Consider the following 19,899-nt stretch of genomic DNA (forward strand, 5'->3'; position numbering starts at 1 on the left):
TTGCATTTTGGACCTTGCACACACACTAGGTTTGCACACACAATACATTTTACAAAACAACTTGGCTATTCGTGGAGGTGGAAATCACCGAAGCGGGGGTTTGACTAAGGCAAAACCCTATATAGCCGCCCCTCCCCCTTTTCAGATATTATTGCAGGTTTCGGGATTCGGACGACGCCGCGGGACACAGAACCGGAGAGAGAAGGCTGAGGCAGAACCCTGTGTGAAATTGCAGCTCAGAAGACCAGGACAGGGGCGCTGGGCGCCCTGGTCCTTGGGACAGAGGCGCTGGGCGCCCTGGTCCTCCGGACAAACAGCTTTCCGACGACTTTCCGACAGTGTTTCAGGGTGCAGAACAGTGGTTTCCGATGCAGTTTTCAGGACAGTGGCGCCTGCGCCCCCGTCCCGAACATTTTCAGTCCGATTTCGACTCCGGGTACATATCTGCATTCTTATTTTATCCTTACACTTACAGCTGTTCATTGTTTAATCTCAATTCTGCAATCTTGTTATTAGTTCATACTTGCATTTTGAGATTAGGGTTTGAACTTGCACTACTTGATCTTACAATTTCAACAAGGGAATAGAAATCCTAATAGATATCCCGTGGCTCTCTCTTTCACCAAAAGAAGTAGCCAATTGTGCGATATCTCTAGGCTCTTTCGTATTCCGTAATGTGTGTCGAAAGGTAGGATTAGGGCATGATTAACCTAGTCTCGCTTTTTTCCCCTACACATAATCATATGAACCTATTATTAAATTCTAAATTTTTGTTGAAAGCGCAGGATGGCAAGAATAACTGATTTCTCTATCACTCATGGAGAAATTAATCAACTGAACTCACAGGCTGGCAAGAAAACCAGCTCTGATACCACTGAAATGTCCCCTCAAAAAAAAATTCAACTTTTAAACCCAATAATTTCACCCATTAGCATTAGCAAGATGAAATATTCAGAGCAATACATATTGGCGGTTGGACCAGCCACTTTCACTTTTCATCGAGATAAAGAAATGTTGGAAATTAAAAACTACTTGGCGGTATAACCAGCCAATTACAAATCCAAGAAGACTGAAATTAAACAAGACAATCACTCAACCACTTTTCAACAGAAGGACAGGAGTACAATATAAAATAGAGATAGGCGGCATAGCCAGCCTCTATAATGGAACTATATCACTCAACCACTTATTCAGCAGGAGGACCAGAGTACAATATGAAACAGAGATAGGCAGCGAAGCCAACCTCTGTAATGTCCCCTTTTCCGCTCTAGTTTGTTTTGGGGACTATTGGCCAATCCCGAGACCCGTTGGTCAGTCAAAGGCAAAATTAGGGTTTCCTATTTTCTAGAAGGATGTTTTGGCAATTTTGGTGGCTTGCATGTTGGAGTTTTACAGTTTTGATTCTGGATTCCTTCTGGGTTTTCAGAAAGGTTCACAATGATGGTACATGCATAGAGCAATCAATGGAGTTTGGTAAACTTACTATTTTTAGTAAGTGGGGGTGAGGATAACTTATTTTTCTGGGTTTTTTGGGGTTTTCAGAGAGCTTCACGATGGTGTGACATGCAAACAAATCTGAAGACTTTTCTGGACTTACTCTTTTTAGTAAGTTACGACATCTGCTCAAAATATGGTTAAAGTGCATTTGGACACACTATTTTTAGCATTATGCTATTTTTAGTAAGTACTATTTTTGGTAGTGCTATTTTTGGCAAGTTTTAGTGGTCCAGTTCAAAGGCTATTTTTGGCAATGCGGTTTTCAATACTTTTAGCCTTTGGTTCATTATGGCAGTTGTTCAGCGTATGGGAAAAGTATTTTTAATATATTTTAATGTCCCTTGGCCTAGGCGTGTGACTTATGTATTTCTGGTTATGACTTAAGGGACGACTTGAGGTGATAAAGTATTATTTTAAGTCATAAGGTTTGGGCGCCTAAGTAGTATTTTCACTTAATGCATTTTATATTATTATTTGACCTCCTTAAGTGGTACGCCCTTCCTTATGTGCTCATGAAATGTTTTATAAAGTGAAATATCAGTTAAGGCATGATGGATGCCTTAGGAAGAAATAAGTTTATTTTTGTGATACATTTCACTTATTCATCTTGGACGCACATTTTTATAAAGTATATTTGCTACCTTGTGAAGGTCGACTTGGAAAGGAGGGGAAATAAAATGCAAATTTCAAATTAAGGTGAAATTAGTGTGCATTTGGGTTTGGCGTCCATTTGGAGGGAATGTGAATTTGAATTTGTAAACACTAAGGTTATAAATAAGAGTGATAGGCTCTTGTTTTGGTATCCATGAATATTTTGTAACGAAGTGCTACCGAATTTGTGCCAAACTTGTGCTTCAAAGTTGAGAGCTTCCTAGCTTGTGTCAGTTTTGTGCTTGAGAGATAGCACCTAGCTGATTAGAGAGACTATTTCTCATTCAGAGGAATAGATTGAGCTACATTGAGATGGATTTTGGTGATGCTTTTTCAGTTTTCTAATATTTTGGGGTGTTTTGTGAGCCTCCAGGTTGCTGGTTTATTGTGGAGCTGAAAGTGAAATTCAATCATAAGTCTTCGAGAGGGTTTTTGTTGCTTCTAGGTATTCTCTCCTTGTTTTCCTTTGGCCTAGGCGATCCTTTTTGCAAATTTTCAGAGGTTTTAATGCAGATTTGAATTTATAACGAAGTTCACCCTCTCTCCCAGGCCATACCATGTATGTGGTTGCATTGGGAAGCGTGCAATATGTGTTAGGTGAGATTTGTTGCTTGTTAGGGGTTTGGGTTTGGGTTTTGGCGTCTCCTCTCTAGCCTTCTTCAGTTTGATTTCTAGCCTTTCCATCAAGTTTTAAAGGAGTTACGAGCATTTTAGTTAGTTTTTATGTTGTTGGTCTGTATTTTCAGTTTGCCAATTAAGTATATTAGATTTAGTGTTTGGAGTTTGGGGGTTGTTTCTTTGGTGGAGAGTCTCTTGAAACTTGAGAATAACATTGGACATCATTTGCAGTTGTTAGATAGTAATACCTCTTGATTTGCAATTCATGTTACTTATTGTAATGCTGATTAGTAGTACTAACAGCAACTTCATTATGAATTGTTTCTTAATGCCCATTGAATAAGTGGAAGGGGCTGGCTTCACCGCCTATCTCTATTTCATATTGTACTCTGGCCCTCCACTGAATAAGTGGTTGAGTGATATAGTTTGGTTATAGAGGTTGGCTACGCTGCCTATCTCTATTTTATATTGTACTCATGTCCTCCCGCTGAAAAGTGGTTGAGTGATTGTCTTATTTAATTTCAGTCTTCTTGGATTTGTAATTGGCTGGTTATACAGCCAAGTAGTTGTTAATTTCCAACATTTCTTTATCCCACTGAAAAGTGGAAGTGGCTGCTCCAACCGCCAATATGTATTGCTCTCAATATTTCATCTTGCTAACGCTAATGGGTGAAATTATTGTTTTTAAAAATTGAAAAAAATTATCAGGGGACATTTCAACAAAGCACAATAGCATCAAATACTTCATGAACCAAAAGGATCTCAATGAGAGGCAACCAAAGTGGGTCAACAAATTTGAGGCATATGATTTTGACACTGTTTATGCCAAGGGAAAGAAAAACATAGTTCCTAATACACTTTCTAGGAGGCCTCATATATGCTCTTTGACAGAGATTTATGCTAATTGGAGGGAGTTAATTGTAGCGGAGTATGTCAAAAATCCATGGGTGACCAATGTTATAGAGGGCACACTTCATGCTGACAAGTACACAATGGTCAATGAGTCAATCATATACAAGGATAGAATCTATTTGGTACTTTCTACACAACCTAAGGTGAAAATAATGAGGACTATCTATGATGCACCTATGACTGGTCACCCAAGTTTCTTAAGACCTACAGGCAAATCCTAGAGAGATTTACTTAGAAAGGGCTTAAAAAAGAAGTCCTTAAGTATGTGAAAGAGTGTCCCACTTGCCAGCAAAACAAGAATGACCATACTTATCCAACTGGTCTACTTCAGCCCCTATCCATTCCTAATCAGAAATGAGAATCTATCTCTACGGATTTCATCATAGGGCTATCTAAGAAATAGGGTAAACATTGCATTTACATGGTCATTGACAAGTTAATCAAATTTGCACATTTCTTCACCATTTCAACAACTTATATAACGACACAAGTTTCTAACTTGTTTTTCAGAGAGATTTTCAGATTGCATTGGATGTCCAAAAATATTATTAGTGATAGGGACAAGTTCCTACTATATTTTGGTAGGATCTCTTCAATTTGAGTGGGACTGAGATCACTCCTAGCACTAGCTACCACCCACAAACAGATGGACAAACAGAGATAGTGAACGAATGGGAGGAGGGGTATCTCAAGAACTATGTTTCTAGGCAATAGAGAGCTTGGATCAAATAGATACAGCTTGGTGTGTATTGCTATATTAATACTCATCACATGTCTATCAGGATGTCGTCATTCATGGCTTTATATGGATATGAATCTCCCAAATTCATGGATCTATTGTTTGAGGATAGCAGAGTGCCTAAGGCAAAGGAGGCAAGAGAGTTGGGACATCATGAAGCTACTAAAAGAAAACTTGCAACAGGCATAGAATCAACATAAGTCGTATGTTGACCAGCATTGGACAAAGCATTGTTTTGAGGTTGGCGACATGGTTTAATTGAAATTGCAACCGTACAAATAGTCTACTCTTAAAAAGAGTGGAGCAGAAAAGGTCAAACCCAGATTTTATGGTCCATTTAGAGTGTCTCAACAGGTAGGAGAGATTAACTATGAGCTTGAGTTGCCAGCTAGCAGTATAGTTCACAATGTGTTTCGCGTATCTAGTCTCAAGAAGGCACTCGGACATAATGTGATTCCCTCATTTGAGTTGCCACAATTGGATGAGAAGGGGAAGTTCATATTGATTCCAAAGGCCATCATTGATGCCAGAGAGCACACTCTTTGAAAAAGGGTTATCAAAGAATTTTTGGTCAAATGAAAAACTTCCCAATAAAGGATGCCACATGGGAGAATGAACAAATTTTGTAGCATCTAGAGCTGAAATTCCTTGAGGACATGCAATTTTGGGAAGGGTGGACTATAATGTCCCCTACCTAACCAGTTAAGTTGGTGGACCTTTAGCCTTTCAATTAGTTCTCATAGACTATTGAATTAGGGTTAGGGAACATTGAAGGTAATTTATCCAACAATTTGACAGTATTTCATGATTAGTTGAGCTCCCATCGAAATTATGAACGGAATGCCTTTTTTGGAGTGATTTTGGGTGTCTTACATTACTTACTATCTTTAATAACTTAGTTCAAGCATGCACTAGACCAATTGCCTGGGTTATTATTTTTAGTATTGCCAGTGGGTTCAGTTCTAATGACTCTCAATATTTTATAGTTGAGGCATTTTAAATTAAATAAAGATAAGTTATCAATTAAAAAAGTTAAATTAAAGGTTTAACTTTATCATTATTTTAATTTATTTAATAAAGGACTATAAGGGGTCCAGTTATAAAGTAAAAGTGTCTTATTTTAAATATATGGGCCCCTTATTTTTAATAGGACATTTGAGAATTAATAGAGATGACTTTTATTTAATAAAGTGTGCCTGGAGAAGAGGTTTGAACCTCTTGGGGAAGAATAAAAAGGCATTTTGGGAATTCATTTGAATATGCTAAGTTTTGATATTAAATATTGTTATTTCTTCTAGGGAAGATTGTTATCTTGGTTTGTAAGGGCAGAAACCCTTGTAGGTAACAATCTCTATGTATTTGAAAGACACTATCTGGAGAATTTCTTGGTGTTTTCGTGCACGAGACACAGTAATGCTTATTTGTGGAGATTTTCATTTCAGTTTGCAGAGGTATTGAGCACCAGTTTTGTGAAGGGCAAAGTAGGAAGAGATTGAGAGAAGATTTAATTGTTTATTGTTGGTTTTCCTTCCTCCAAGCTGGTCATACATTTCTAGAGCTGGTAGTACACCTTCCACTTAGGCCTCTAGGGCTTTGAGGAGGTTACGTTTCGGAGCATTTTGGACCTGCACTTCCTTGCATACCTTTAGCATAGCGTTTGGAATAGATTGTGAGGGTTGGCATTCGCTTTGGAGCATTGTTGGACTACTCGGGACTCGGCTCTACTCGCCAAGCCCCTAGGAAAAAAACTCGGCAAAAACTCGGCAAAAACTCGGAAAAACTCGGGGAAAAACTCGGTAACTTAAAAACACGCTTAAATTTAATAAAAAATACATTTTTTTGCAAAATTTAATGAGAAGATGCATCTAATGAGTCAATAAATGATAACACAAAAGAAACAAGCTGATTCTACATATATTTAAATGCAAAGTGTCTACAAAATCACATCCTCATGAGGAATGCTGATGACTGGAAGCCTGGAAGCAAAATAGTAAATAGTTTTTGTAAAACCAAAAGTAAATACATCATTACAAATTACAATTACAACTTCCTCTTCCAAGCTCTAGCAAAAACTAGGGGAGAGGTAAAACTAGAGGGTCTAGTCCTAGAAGTCTGTAATGGGCGTGACTGTGCCTCCTCGCTCGGTATGGATGGCTCATCCTCCATCCTGGATGAAGCTATGTCTCCACCTACTTGTGGCACTGGCAATGACTCCTCATCCTCATCCTCTTCCTCCTCAATGCCATCCAGCGTGAAACCAAATCCACCCCCCTCCTCCTCCATAGCCTATCTCTCCAAATCAGTGATGTCATCCTCGGAAAACAATGGAGGCTGCTCCTGTGATGTCCAATCACTATAAGGATCTATATCATCCAAGTCAAGTGGACCACCTGCTACTTCCTCTACCTTTCTTACGCGCAATCGAAAATTATATTGCACAAAGACAAGGTCATTGAGGCGTTTTTGAGCTAACTTGCTCCTCTTCTTCATGTCGATGGCTTCAAACAAGCTCTAATTGCGCTCACAACTAGATGAACTACAAGGTTGACATAAGATTCTGAGGGCAATTTTTTTGAGATTTGGGTATTTCCACCCCAACTTTGCCACCAAGCATCTGCAAATTAAAATTAGGTTGAGAGTAGCACCCCTCGCCGGGGTCTGAGGGTGAGAAAAAGAGGGGTAGAGGGATAGGTCTATATCTTGGGGAAGAGAGGAGAGAGTGAGATGGAGTGTGGTAGAGAGGGGGATAGAGGAAGAGTGATAGGGAGATAGATAGGTCTAAAATTCGAGGCAGATAAAGTGAGTGAGATAGAGAGAGCGAGAGAATGTTGATAGGAGCATAATGATTACTGAAATTTGACTAAATCTGAAAAATTAAAAGATCTTCTAAAGCCTAGAATTTGCATTATAACTCCTAGAGATCTGAAACCACTCTCAAACATCCTGCCAATATATACATGAAATATAACTCAAAGTATTATACTTAAATGTTATATTTCATGTATATATTCTGATGAAGATGATGAAACTGACCTGAAAAAACAAAAATAGATAATTTTTTGACATGTTTGGGCCTCTTTTTTAAATCTAGTCGAGTTTTTTATAGAAACTCTCCGAGTTTTTGCAAAAAACTTTTCGAGTTTTTGCTGCGAGTTAAAGTGGTAAAAACTCGCCGAGTACTCTACAAGTGTTCCATCTATGCTTTGGAGTAAGAGTTTGGTGATTTTTGTGAGCATCTCAAGCAAAACCAGTTTGCATTTGTTGGATATGTTGGATTTAGATATGTAGTGTATTTTTAGGAATTGGGTTGTTATTTTTTAGAGAAACTATATTTCTAGATCAGAAATAAAATTTGGAATTTTCAACTGTGTAATTTATGAGTATTATCTATTTTTCCTTAATTGAATGTGTTGCAATATTTCCTATTTATCTGCGCTATATTTGTCATTAGAAAAAATTGCAAAAACAATAAAAACACATTCCAAAACAAAAAGAAATTAATAGCAAATAGGGCAGCATACTACAGCGGTATCAAACAGTGTATCCTGCCATTTTTTTCTTGAACTGCACTTCATTGACAATACAGTTACAACACTAGCACCATTTGTATCTTCCTTGGCATTTTTCGAAATGAAACCAAGAGAAAACCTAATTGATGAACATTTTGTTTCTAGTAACAGACTTGGATTTGAAAAAGTACAGTAAGAAAAGAAGGAAAAAAGGCTTTGTTAAAAACTTAACATAATAACTGGTTCAAGATTTTGTTATGTTCCAATTTTTCTTTCAAGGAAGGTTGATAATATTGTGGTGTACTTTTGCATCGTAAGATTAAACAGTTATATTAGTATTGCATTAAAGCTAATTCATAACATTAGTATTTTCCTAAAGCTAATTTATAGTATTAGTATTTCATGTTAAGAACCTATTTGTTAGGAATTTGTAATGTCCCCTTCTCAATGATGAGAAGTTCAGTTGGCCATTAGCCTATTCCGGAGACTCGTAGGCTAACTAGAAGCAAAAATTAGGGTTTCCAACTTTTGTGGAGGTTTGCAGGAGCTGTTGATGATGGACGAGCTGGAATTCTACAATTTAGGTTGTGGATTCCTTCTAGGTTTTCCGAGAGCTTCGTAGGATGTGACAAGCATTCAGTTCAAAGAAGTTTTCAGAACTTACTATTTTTAGTAAGTTGGAAGTAGTCGTCAGGGTTTCTAGGTTTTTCTGGGTTTTCTAAGCTCATCCACAGGGTTCGAAGAGCAAACTTTTTGGAGTTGTTTTCAAGACTTACTATTTTTAATAAGTGTTATTTCAGACAATAAGAAAACAAAAGCAGTTCAATGAAAAGCTCCAACCCAGTTCAATCCTGATGGTTTTCAGCACTTCAACTTCTGGCTCAATTTGGCATTAATCAGTTTTGTATTGAAGGTGACATATTATATATTAATACTGCATCCTAAGGTTTTAATATTTAAATTTTATGGTGGACGACTTAGGAAGGGGTAAAGCATATTTTTGTTCAAAAGTCTTATAATTTCTCCTCAATCAGGTGGCGCCAAGGTTGAAAAAGTACTTCTTGTTTATAATGTTTTTATGATGTAACATGTTGACCAAGGAAAAGTTCAATTAGAGAACTTAAGGAGGGGGCGCCAAGCCTTGGAGCACCATGAAATGAAATTCAAATGAAGAAAAGAGGATTTGGGCACCATGTGAATTTGAATTTGAGCCTCTTGAGTCTATAAATATGAGTGTTGGGTTCTCATTTGTCATCCATGAAGAAAATTATAACAAAGTGCTGCCAAAATTTGGGACATGCATACCTCCTAGCAACCGCTTGATTTCTTGCTTGCAATACAGCAACTAGTCGAGCTTGTGACATCTCTGCATTCAGAGGAGTGGATTGAACAACAATGTTGCGGATTTATGTATCAATTTCAGATGTTTGGAGTGTTTTCTGAGTGTTCATGTTGCTGATTTGTGTGTGTGCTGAAGTAGAAATCTGTTCGTGGGTCTTAGTGTGTTCGCCAAATCATTCTAGGTATTGGCTCTGATTATTTCTACCCCCTAGGCGATGAAGTCTACCAATTTGCACCATTGAATTTAATAATGCAAATCGTACTTTCTTGTTGGGTCATACCGCTTCATGGTTGCCTAAGGGTGCGTGATGAAAGTTTTGGGGGTCTATGTTGCAGGTTTGGGGTTCTAGCCTTATCGCCTCTGTCATAACTTTCATTTGCTTATGTTCTTGTGACATTTGGTGGTGCTTTGGGTGAGTTATGAGCATTTCAGTGATTTAGGTAGTGGTTGTTTTCTTCGTGTTATGCATTCTACAAATTACTTTTTTAAAATAGGAATTAGTGGTGTGATATTTTCCTATGAGTGTGTTTGAGTTTGTTAAGTGTGTTAAGCTTGGAAGTATTCATCTGTAGTGGACAGTATCATCTCTCTATTCTCTGATTCATATCTCACCATTGTAAGGCTGGATAGTAGTACTGTAGTACTATCAGCCATTTCTAGATTGTAAAGCAAATCCCGTTGGAAAGTGGAAGAGGTTGGCTTGCCGCCTACATTTGGATTTTGTAATACTGTCCTCCTACTGCACAAGCGGTAGAGTGATTGTTAATTTCATTCCTGTCTTCCCGTTGCACAAGCGGTAGAGTGATTGTTAATTTCATTCATGTCCTCCCGCTGGATAAGCGATTGAGTGATTGTTATTTTCAGTTTCTTGGCTTGTCCTTGGCTGGTTTACCGCCAAGTGATTTTTAGTGTTTTCAATATCCCTTTGTATAAGCGGAAGGGGCTGGCTTGCCGCCCAAGCATTGTATATAATTTTCAGTATTTTGCAACTAACGATCCCATCAACATGGTATGCTCTCACCTTCCCAGATTGGGCACTTGGTGAACAAAAAGTGGAAAGGTTGCAGTTTTCAAAATTATTATATTTTCATTGCTAACCCTAATGGGTCCTTGTTGTGTTGTAAACTGCAAAAATTTGAAAAAAATTGTGGGAATATTACAGAATTATACAGGTGAGTTAAGTGGTTGCAACCAACACTCGTACACATTAAAAATCAACATCACATAGAATAATTGCACTCATTAACAAAACATGATTTTTTCTCATTTAAACAAACAACTATCTTTATATCTATGCATGTGAGAAAGAAGAGACTAATTTAATGATATATTTACCTATTGCCTAGAATCAAAGAATTAGTTCTATAGTCATCCAAACATTGTCATTATCTACCAAGTCTGCAAAACAATCATGTCCATATCACACAATTATGGGAAACCTAATTTCAGTTCTCTTCGTTTGAAGAATTTGCATCCTTCTGCTAAATTCGAGTGGATGTCCTTGAATCATGAGTAGCGTTTGGCTTTTTGCCTCTGAACTAGGTAGTCACTACCTAGTTACCATTACACTTATAACACAACGCATTCAAGACAAGGAAATATAGAAAGCATGTGTACATAACCTTAGAGTTGAAAGATGGAGTATGTCAATTTTTCTAGAGTTAATAAGATTTTCCATAAGTATGAATACAATATGTGGCTTCTACAAGAGCTACAAGCAACACAACATTCCTTCATTTTTTCTTAACACTTTTAAGCCACATTTCAACAGGTAAGAAGCATTGGACTCAGCTCCATGCTGCCCTGTCAGAATCACCATGTCATTTTTGGTCCTTACTCATGTTGTTGTACATTGTTGACTAATTGAATGCTACATAGAAAAGATACATGCAAATGCCTCACCTGGAAAGATTCTAGACCAGGATATTGAGAAACGATATACATCGAAACCCAATCTAGCTATCAAATCCACATCCTCCTACCAATTAGAAAATGCATAAGAATATTATCAATAGCATAGACCACATTAAAAAAAGAGTGAAAATAGATTAATAGGAGTAATAGATTAAAATTACAATGTTAGATACGCTATATTAGACAATAAAATATAAAATGATCTCTAGTTCTATAAAGTGAACACACGAGTAGGAAAAATTCTACTTTTCTGCAGCAACATAAAATTGAAATGATGTCAAGTGCTTAGCCAGTGTAATGCAAAAAAACAGTTCGAATAATTAAAAAGATTTGTTGATCGATTAAGGAATACATAACATAGCTAGTTGAAGTAACCTTATCCTACAAGCCATTGATGATTTGTTTGCTAAAATGGAATATTTGAAAGCTTATAGTAAACTAAATAACCATATTCCAAAGGAATGGTAAAGGGAAAACCTGAAAGATTAAAGTATTTAAATAACGATAATTCAAAGGAATGGTGAAAAATTAAGTCTCAAAAGACATAAGATTGCTTGATACTACAAACCTTAATTCAATAAAAAAGGAGTTAAAGAAAGGTCAAGAGGATGAAGTAGATATTGATTCCCTACCAAAGCTATGTATTATTCAACATGTTCAAGTTTTGAAGACCAACTTAAAGCTTTACAGTAGCTCAAAACCCTTTGAATAGTGATAATAGCAATGTGGACCATGCCCCCATCCCCATAACCACATTTTCAGGCGACTACATTTATATATAATATAGTCGTCTCATTAATTTACATACATATCCAAATTTGATTAGCATCCCACCCTTGCACCCCCATGTTTGCTAGTAACTATGTTAGAAATACATTGTTCTAGTGATATATAATGTCCCTTTTCAGTCCATTCCAACATTCTTTGAGAGTTCCAAAATTCTTAAAGAACACCAGCTTTATTGGAAGGGATCCCGATAGTGACAATGAGTTCAACAATTCAGGATGAGTCCAATGGTACTTTTCAAATAAAGTTAACTATTCTGAGAGCTCTCCACACTTCATGGAGAAATTTGTTATTTTTGGAAAGAATCAATTTTCATAAAGTTTGATATTCTACGACCATAAGAGTATACTAGCATGATCAGAATTCATATTTAATCCATTTTGATATCCATTTTTGGGTGGATGTGTGGAAAATAATTAAATAATTACATAGTTAAATGTTAAGATGTCGAAAAATTCAAAATTAAAAGACAACTTATGTTAGTTATTTAAAAGAAGTTTACAGTCAAATTTTGGAAGAAAGATAAGAGGACACAAATAATAATATTTTATTATTCCTAAAAGTACTTATAAAAGGGAACTTGGAGGAATGAATCCTCATCCTAAACAATTTCATATAACCCTTATTTATTTGAGAGATTGAACCAGGTTCATTCTTTTGCTGAAGGAAGAAAACCGTTTTGGCCTTCAACTTTCATGGATGAAAACCCACCTAGCTGATTGAGTGCACAAAGTTCACCATTGTGTCAAACATTTGTGCCATTTGATTCTGAAATGTTTGATTATGAGAATTGTGGAGAATTGTGTTGAATATCCAAATAGCATTTCAAGTTGGCATTTTGTTTGAATTTTTCAGTTTTGGAGTTGTGCTGAAGAAACAAAATATATTTCCAAATCTATTCTTGTTTTTCAAAGTACTGAAGAATTGAATATTTTAGAGTTTCTACTAAAGCAATGAGCTATCTTTCAATATTTGCATTTGCATTATACAAGTTCATCTGAGTAGGAATTTATCGGTATTTGCTTGGCAAATAATAAATTTGGGAGATTTAAGCTCATTATTCCTACACACCCCTTTTTGGGGCCCTTCGAAGCTAAACACCCAAATTTAAAACTAATTCCTTTAATCAAAAACCACCTCATACTTCAATAGAGGCAACCTCTGCAAATCAAGAAGGGACATGGTAGAGAAAGGAGGAGTTGATGCCTTTAAACATGGTTTGAAGGCACATAATGCCTAGCCGTACAACACAACAAGCTCTTAGTCTTGTACGAAATGGGACTTCTGACTAAGAGAGCAGATTCGAGTGAGTTTCATGGTAGGTTTCGGGACTGCAGCTAAGGAATTAATTAATATGTGTGGTGCTGATCTGAATGAACAGCATTGTGGTATGCAAAGTTGGTATCTCAACCTTCATTGAAAACATGGAAACTCTTATATGTGTTCATAAATATATAAACTCTCAGCCAAACATCCTAGAAATATTGCAAACAGAAAACAATTATTGACCATGCATGCAAACTATTTGACATAATGCTCATTGCATATAAGTGCCAACATGAGTGAAAAATTGGTACTGATTTTACAGTGGTATTAGAGAAAGCAATCTTGCCAGCCTGGTTGGATTGTGAAAGAAGCTTGATGACTCAAATTATTTAATGAATCTGGAAGATATAGATTTCATCACTTCTAGGAGAGAAAGTGGTATCCTTAGTTCAAAATCAGAAGTAGGGGTGACAGACGTAAACAACAAAATCCCATTATCATGACAATGTTAAATGATCTAGCTAGGGGGCAGCAGCACTTGGTTCAGTCAATAACCAAAATGATTGAAACCATGAATACAAACAAAAGGAATCAAGGTGATCATGAGAACAGTGGCAACAATGGTAATGACGGTGACTATGGAAATAATGGCAATCAAGGAGAAGGAAGAAATATTAATATTCTGATAAAAAATTCGAAGACAATCATTAAAACCACTCCAAAGCCTCTTAACACTTGAGTTCTTGGAGGCACCACCAAGAGGACTAGCAAGGCAGCCAAAAGGTGGCGAAGGTTTTATAGATTATTTGAAAGAAAATCAATCATTGGGTGAAGATTTCCATGAAGCTATGTCTTTGGCAAATTTTTGCCAAATAAAATACAAAAACAAACAAAGAGGAAAGAGAGGACAAGGGCACAACAAATATTTGCAGCAAGGTGGCTCGGTTACCATTCCTAGCTAATGATGGTTCTGTAATGTCCCCATTTTTGTGCATACCTAAGCATCAGTAATTTTCAGAGGTTAGCCTATTAGTAGTGGTTCCCATAGGCTAATGTGGTGATTAGGGGGCCAATTCAGGGTTCTTCAGCTGACACTTTGATGTCTTTTATAGTGTTCTCCAGCTCAGTTCATCAGTTGGTTCATGGAATGCCTTCTAGGGATCATTCAGAGCTATTTGATAGACACTTGCTATTTTTAGTAAGTCACTTGGATGTTTCGGTCCCATACTATTTATAGTAATTCATCTGGACAGTTGGAGGGTACCACAACTATTACTAGGTAGTTGGCAGAATTAATAAAATGTTCAGATATTCGCATTTATTGGAATTCATGATTAATATTAATTTATTGAAGTTTCGACTCTAATAATAATAATTAAATTAATGGCATTATATTAAGGGGATATAACGAGTATTAATTGCATAGGTTAATTATCAATTATAAAGTCATTTATTAAGCCTCTATGAGGGTGCCAACTACATTAAATGACTAATTGAGATGGAATGATATTATAAAACTGCATTTCATTTCCTCCAAATCGTGGATTTTTGGGAAGGTTATAAAAAGGCTCTTGAGAGCTCATTAATTCATTATTGTTTGCAAATTGATGAAGCTTTTTCGAAAGCAAGGGTTTGCTGCTGAAGATTCAAGCTTGTTGAGGACAAAATCCCTCAACGGCAGTGTTTGCAAGTGTGAGAGATCACCCAAGAGCACTCAGTTGATAACCTCATTCAAAGATTATAATAGGGCATAATTAATTCAGATTTCCAAAGTTATTCAGGGATTTATAGAGTTGCTTGAAAGCAGATTGTAGAATTTATTGCAGATTGGAGATCATTGATCACTTGCTATCATCGTTCAAGAGGTGTTTAGAACTTTAGAGTAATACTAGCTCAGGTTTGTCATAGAGCATTGGAAAATGTTCCATTTCCAGATTTTCAAAATTGGGGTTTGACTGTATTCCTGCTGATAAGGATTGATTACCAAATTGACAATTGTTATTTGCCAGTCATTCTCTACTAGGCAAGGCATTTCACTTGGTATGCTTGTTAAATTTTAATTATTGGAAAAAGAATTGTGGATTTTGTGTAATAAATCCTCATTTAGTGTTTAAATTATTTCAATCTATTTTCAAGCATTCAAGTGCAATATTTATATCTCAAAAAACACAAAAAAGAAACAAAAATTAGAACAAACAAAAAAGAGACAAAAATCAAAAAACTAGATATCCACAGAGTGGTGAGATATTTCAAGTTCCAACAAGTGTACTACATGTGCATGGGTGAAAATATTAGACAGCTATTTCCAGCTTAACCCCATGCTAGAATTGGAAGCAATTAAGTACCCCACACTCCATTTAGATGGAGAACCTCATGAGTGATCAAACCATGGGTTAGTGACCTTGGGGCATTATAGTATCACTTTGTATGTTGATTTCACTCAATTATCGATTGACTGATTTGATAGGAAGGATCAAGAGCTACACTTCAAAGAGTTGGCATAGCTGAGACAGGTGGAATCAGTGGATTCTTATATAACAAAGTTCCAGAAGCTAAGTTACCGGTTCAAGTTTTGGAGCGGGTTTGAGGACGCGAATCCGGTTCATGGGTTCAAGAAAAAAAAAATTACCTTTTGGGTTCGTGGGTTGGGTTCCTGTGTGTGTGTGTGTGTTATGCAAAAATTTAAAGAAATATACACAATTACAAATCTAAATACATTTAATAGTATGCTACTTCATCATTGATCAATGCCAAATGCCAACTCAATTGATAGTTAAGGATTTCAATAATATCATATTATGTCATATACTCATATGCCATATAATATATATCAATGTATCATAGATTCATATATGTCCAGGTTCACGATTCAAATGAAAATCATTACAATTACACAATTGAAAATCAAAAATAATAATTGTCTTCTATCTTCAATGTTCATCAATCATCAAAAGGATCTAGATCAAGATCATCATTGTTTACCTCACTGGGTAAATAGGAAGAATACAGAAACTGAACAGCAATGCACAATGCAAATACAAAAGAAGTGCCAGAATAAGCTTGCCATTAATGTCAAAAGATGTTCATATTATAATCTGTCGTCAACATTACATGTCCTCCAACACCCGGAGATGGTACAATATATGACAGCCGAAGGGGTGCGACACAACCGTCGCGACTCCAACTACCTACCCGTCGGCTAACTAACTGACCGCCGTAACACATTATTACCAACGACAACATAAACATAACAACATAACATAATGATTATTCCCGACAACATCATCCCCCCCAAGAAAAGAAGTCGACTCCGACGACTTAATACAAAATAGAGATGAACGGCAGGAACTACTGACGCCAGTCGGGCCCGGATCTTATACACTTGCTGCGTCCTCGCCTGAAAACCCTTTTCTGCTACCAGCCGATGCTCAAGTGCGGATTTCACCAATATTGCTTCCTTTGCCATCACAGTCCTCCTGTGCCTAACCCAAACTTGTCTACAAAACACATTTTTCAGTCTCAGCTTCCACCAACTGCTACTCAATTGATACTATCTCCCTAGCCAATTTGTCCTCAATGGCCACCCGTGCTGCTCTCCCGGCATCCAACTCCTGGGTACGCTGAACTAAGTCTCACGCGACTATTGCCTCCAACTTGGTGGTCAACTCCTCCCGAGCCCTCTGTGCATCCACCAAGGCAACCTCACGTCCAACCGAGACATACTCCGAGTTCCTCAAAGCGTACCAGTCATGCCTGGAGGTGGCCACAACCTATTGGCACAAATGCTAGGAGACACCTGAAATCCTCCATCACACTCCCCAAAGGCTAAAAACTGAACTGAATAACTCCCTGGTGTCATACAACTGCACGGACTTGCAATGCCTTCCGTCAAACTCTATTTGTTCCCAACCTTCAAATCCGTCTCCCTCTACGGCTTATGGCTTCCCTGCCAATGCTTAGCTGCAGGCTTCTTTCTCACAAGACGGACAACCACAACACTTCCCGTGGTCTTCTGTAGCTCAAAATAAACTGGGGGTCTGGGGGCAACGCCCCCAGCGGGGTCGAGGGGCAGCGCCCCAGGTGCGCTCCCTGTCGCAGTACAGGGCGAGGTCGAGGGGCAGCGCCCCCGCCGCCAACACCAATTTACAACCTTCAGAACCCCACGAAAGTCCATGGCGCGCATCATTTCTGTGATATTTTATGATGTCAAAACCCTTCTTCTACACTCCAATATTTTCAGTGTCTAGGCTCCAGATGTCATCGAATCATTTTCAATCCGTCGTCGTCTTTTTTTTTTTTTTTTTTTTTTTAAGGCACTATAATGGCACCCCGGCCATACAACCTCCCTGTACGGTCAACAACAGCACTGGCACCTCCGATCGTGCGGTCAACACCCTCCACCGTACGACTGTGTTTGTTTGTGCGGGGGCTGCGTTTATGTCTTCGTGCTCCACGACAGTAGTGGTTTCCACCGCACGGTGGTGGACGTGCTACCGTACGATGCAAATACAAAAGAAGTGCCAGAATAAGCTTGCCATTAATGTCAAAAGATGTTCATATTATAATCTGTCGTCAACATTACATGTCCTCCAACACCCGGAGATGGTACAATATATGACAGCCGAAGGGGTGCGACACAACCGTCGCGACTCCAACTACCTACCCGTCGGCTAACTAACTGACCGCCGTAACACATTATTACCGACGACAACATAAACATAACAACATAACATAATGATTATTCCCGACAACAATCATCATTTGCTCCAAGTTCAAATTCAAAATCATTTGAACCCAAACAAGTGTCACTCCCACTAGCTCCATCAGTTGTAGGTATCTCATCATCATCATCCAAAGTAACTCTAACCAGATCATCAATAGTTGCATCCAAGTTGGTACACTCAGGGGTTACATCCCAAAACTTCATTGCCCCTTCCTTTTATTGTTGTCCCTTATGTGTTAGAAGTCACAAATTGGAATGAATATAAACTAAGTCTTCTGCTCTTTTTGAAGCCAACCGATCACGCTTCACTAAGTGGATAAAGGAGTATGTACTCCAATCCCATTCAGCAGCGAAAGAACTTGCAACCTGTTGAAATTGGAGAGAAAAGCAACAAAACTTCAAACTGAAAAAAATGCAAAATTAACTAAAGAATGTTAAAAACTTAAAAACTAAAGTCTACAATACAAATGTTAATATTTTAAATTTTAAAAGTAAAAAAACTTAGATGTGATAGTATCTTGATTCCAAGAGGTTGGAGGAACATAAAATCTTGACCATGGAGGTGTTGATGTGTTCACTAGGCACATGCAAACTCAGAATAAAATACCAAAGTATCTTACCCTCTCTTGAACAAAATCTTTTGGATGCTGAAGATTTGCTTAAGGTTCATCCAAGAAAGACTCCAAGGTTCTGAATGTAGGATCTCTACGTGTGGATAAGCCTAGTTGGTTGTTGTAATTGTTGTTTCATCAAAGGGCATTTATGGTTTGAAAAGACTCAACAATTGATTAGCAGATGGTATATGATGAGGTTTCTTCCTAAAACTACTAAATGATTCTCAAAAAGGGCAAAAGGTGAGGGTCTTGAGAGGGAATTCTAAGCTACTCTAGCATGAATGAATGAAGAATGAATACAAATGAAGCTCAACTAGTTATAGCATCGCCATACATGAACAACTTTGCTAGAACTAATGCAATCTTCTAACGATGTTTTAAGGTTTTCAAATCACTATCAACCATAGACACCATCAATTGAATGCATATCAAGGGTTGAACAATAACCAAACTTAAACACTTTTAAATGCTCCAGTTGACCACACAAGGCTCGCTTACAATCAACAAGAAAGCTAGTGGTATGGATAATGCACTTCACAATGAATCAAATGCAACATTCCATCATGAAATCTAATGCTAAAACTATCATCAAAAGATTAGCTTGAGAAGATAGAAGAACCATGCAATGAGCTTCAAGGATTGAGTTAAAACACCATAACTTCGATGTTTCATTAATCCATTGGCCAAATAACAACAATTCTTCAAGTCTAATTCTTGTATTATTGCTCTCTCGCTATTCACTATTGTCTTTTTGCTATCAACTATCAATTGTTATTCTTATTCTTGTTAACCTTTACAAATGAAATGAGTGGAGCTTATATAGAGCTTCCAAATACAATGAAAGGCCGAGATCAAAAAGAGATCGAGGGCCAAGATTTTGCCACCTAAACCCTAATTAGGGTTTGACACAAATGAAAACCCGACTTGGATAATCATCACCGTGAATCAACCAGTGAGAGAATAACACATGTTGACATGGAAATCGAGGAAGCATCCTCCAATAGGAATGCGACATGCCAAATGAGATCATAACAAACTTTCTTCTAGAATTTTATTTCCTTTCTCTTTCTCCTTCCTGGCATATTCGATGAATCTAGACGTCATGTTCTCAATTTCAAAAATAGGAATCTCAAGTAGATTCTTCATACATTCTTCTAAGTGAATCACCTCATCAAAGGCTGTATGAAGTGAGACCTCCTATCCATGCTCAAGTTCTTTTGTTTTATCAATATAAAACATAGTGGTATGCATAAGATCCAACTGTTTTTCTATGATCAATCCACCTTCTCCTTGAAAGATAACCTTTATCTTTCTTTCTAGTTCTTGAA

General features: G+C 37.4%; 1 protein-coding gene across 1 annotated transcript in view; it reads right to left on the bottom strand.

Annotated features, from left to right (window-relative positions):
* The window catches only part of LOC131070411 (beta-glucosidase 42), a 260,228-nt gene that overhangs the window by 186,520 nt on the left and 53,809 nt on the right, over positions 1-19,899 (bottom strand). The window contains exon 4 of the mRNA XM_058005922.2: positions 11,171-11,246. Within this exon, the coding sequence (XP_057861905.1) occupies positions 11,171-11,246 (76 nt within the window). The remainder of the gene's footprint in view (positions 1-11,170; positions 11,247-19,899) is intronic.

The sequence above is a fragment of the Cryptomeria japonica genome, chromosome 3 (assembly GCF_030272615.1).
Source record: "Cryptomeria japonica chromosome 3, Sugi_1.0, whole genome shotgun sequence".
NCBI lineage: Eukaryota > Viridiplantae > Streptophyta > Pinopsida > Cupressales > Cupressaceae > Cryptomeria > Cryptomeria japonica.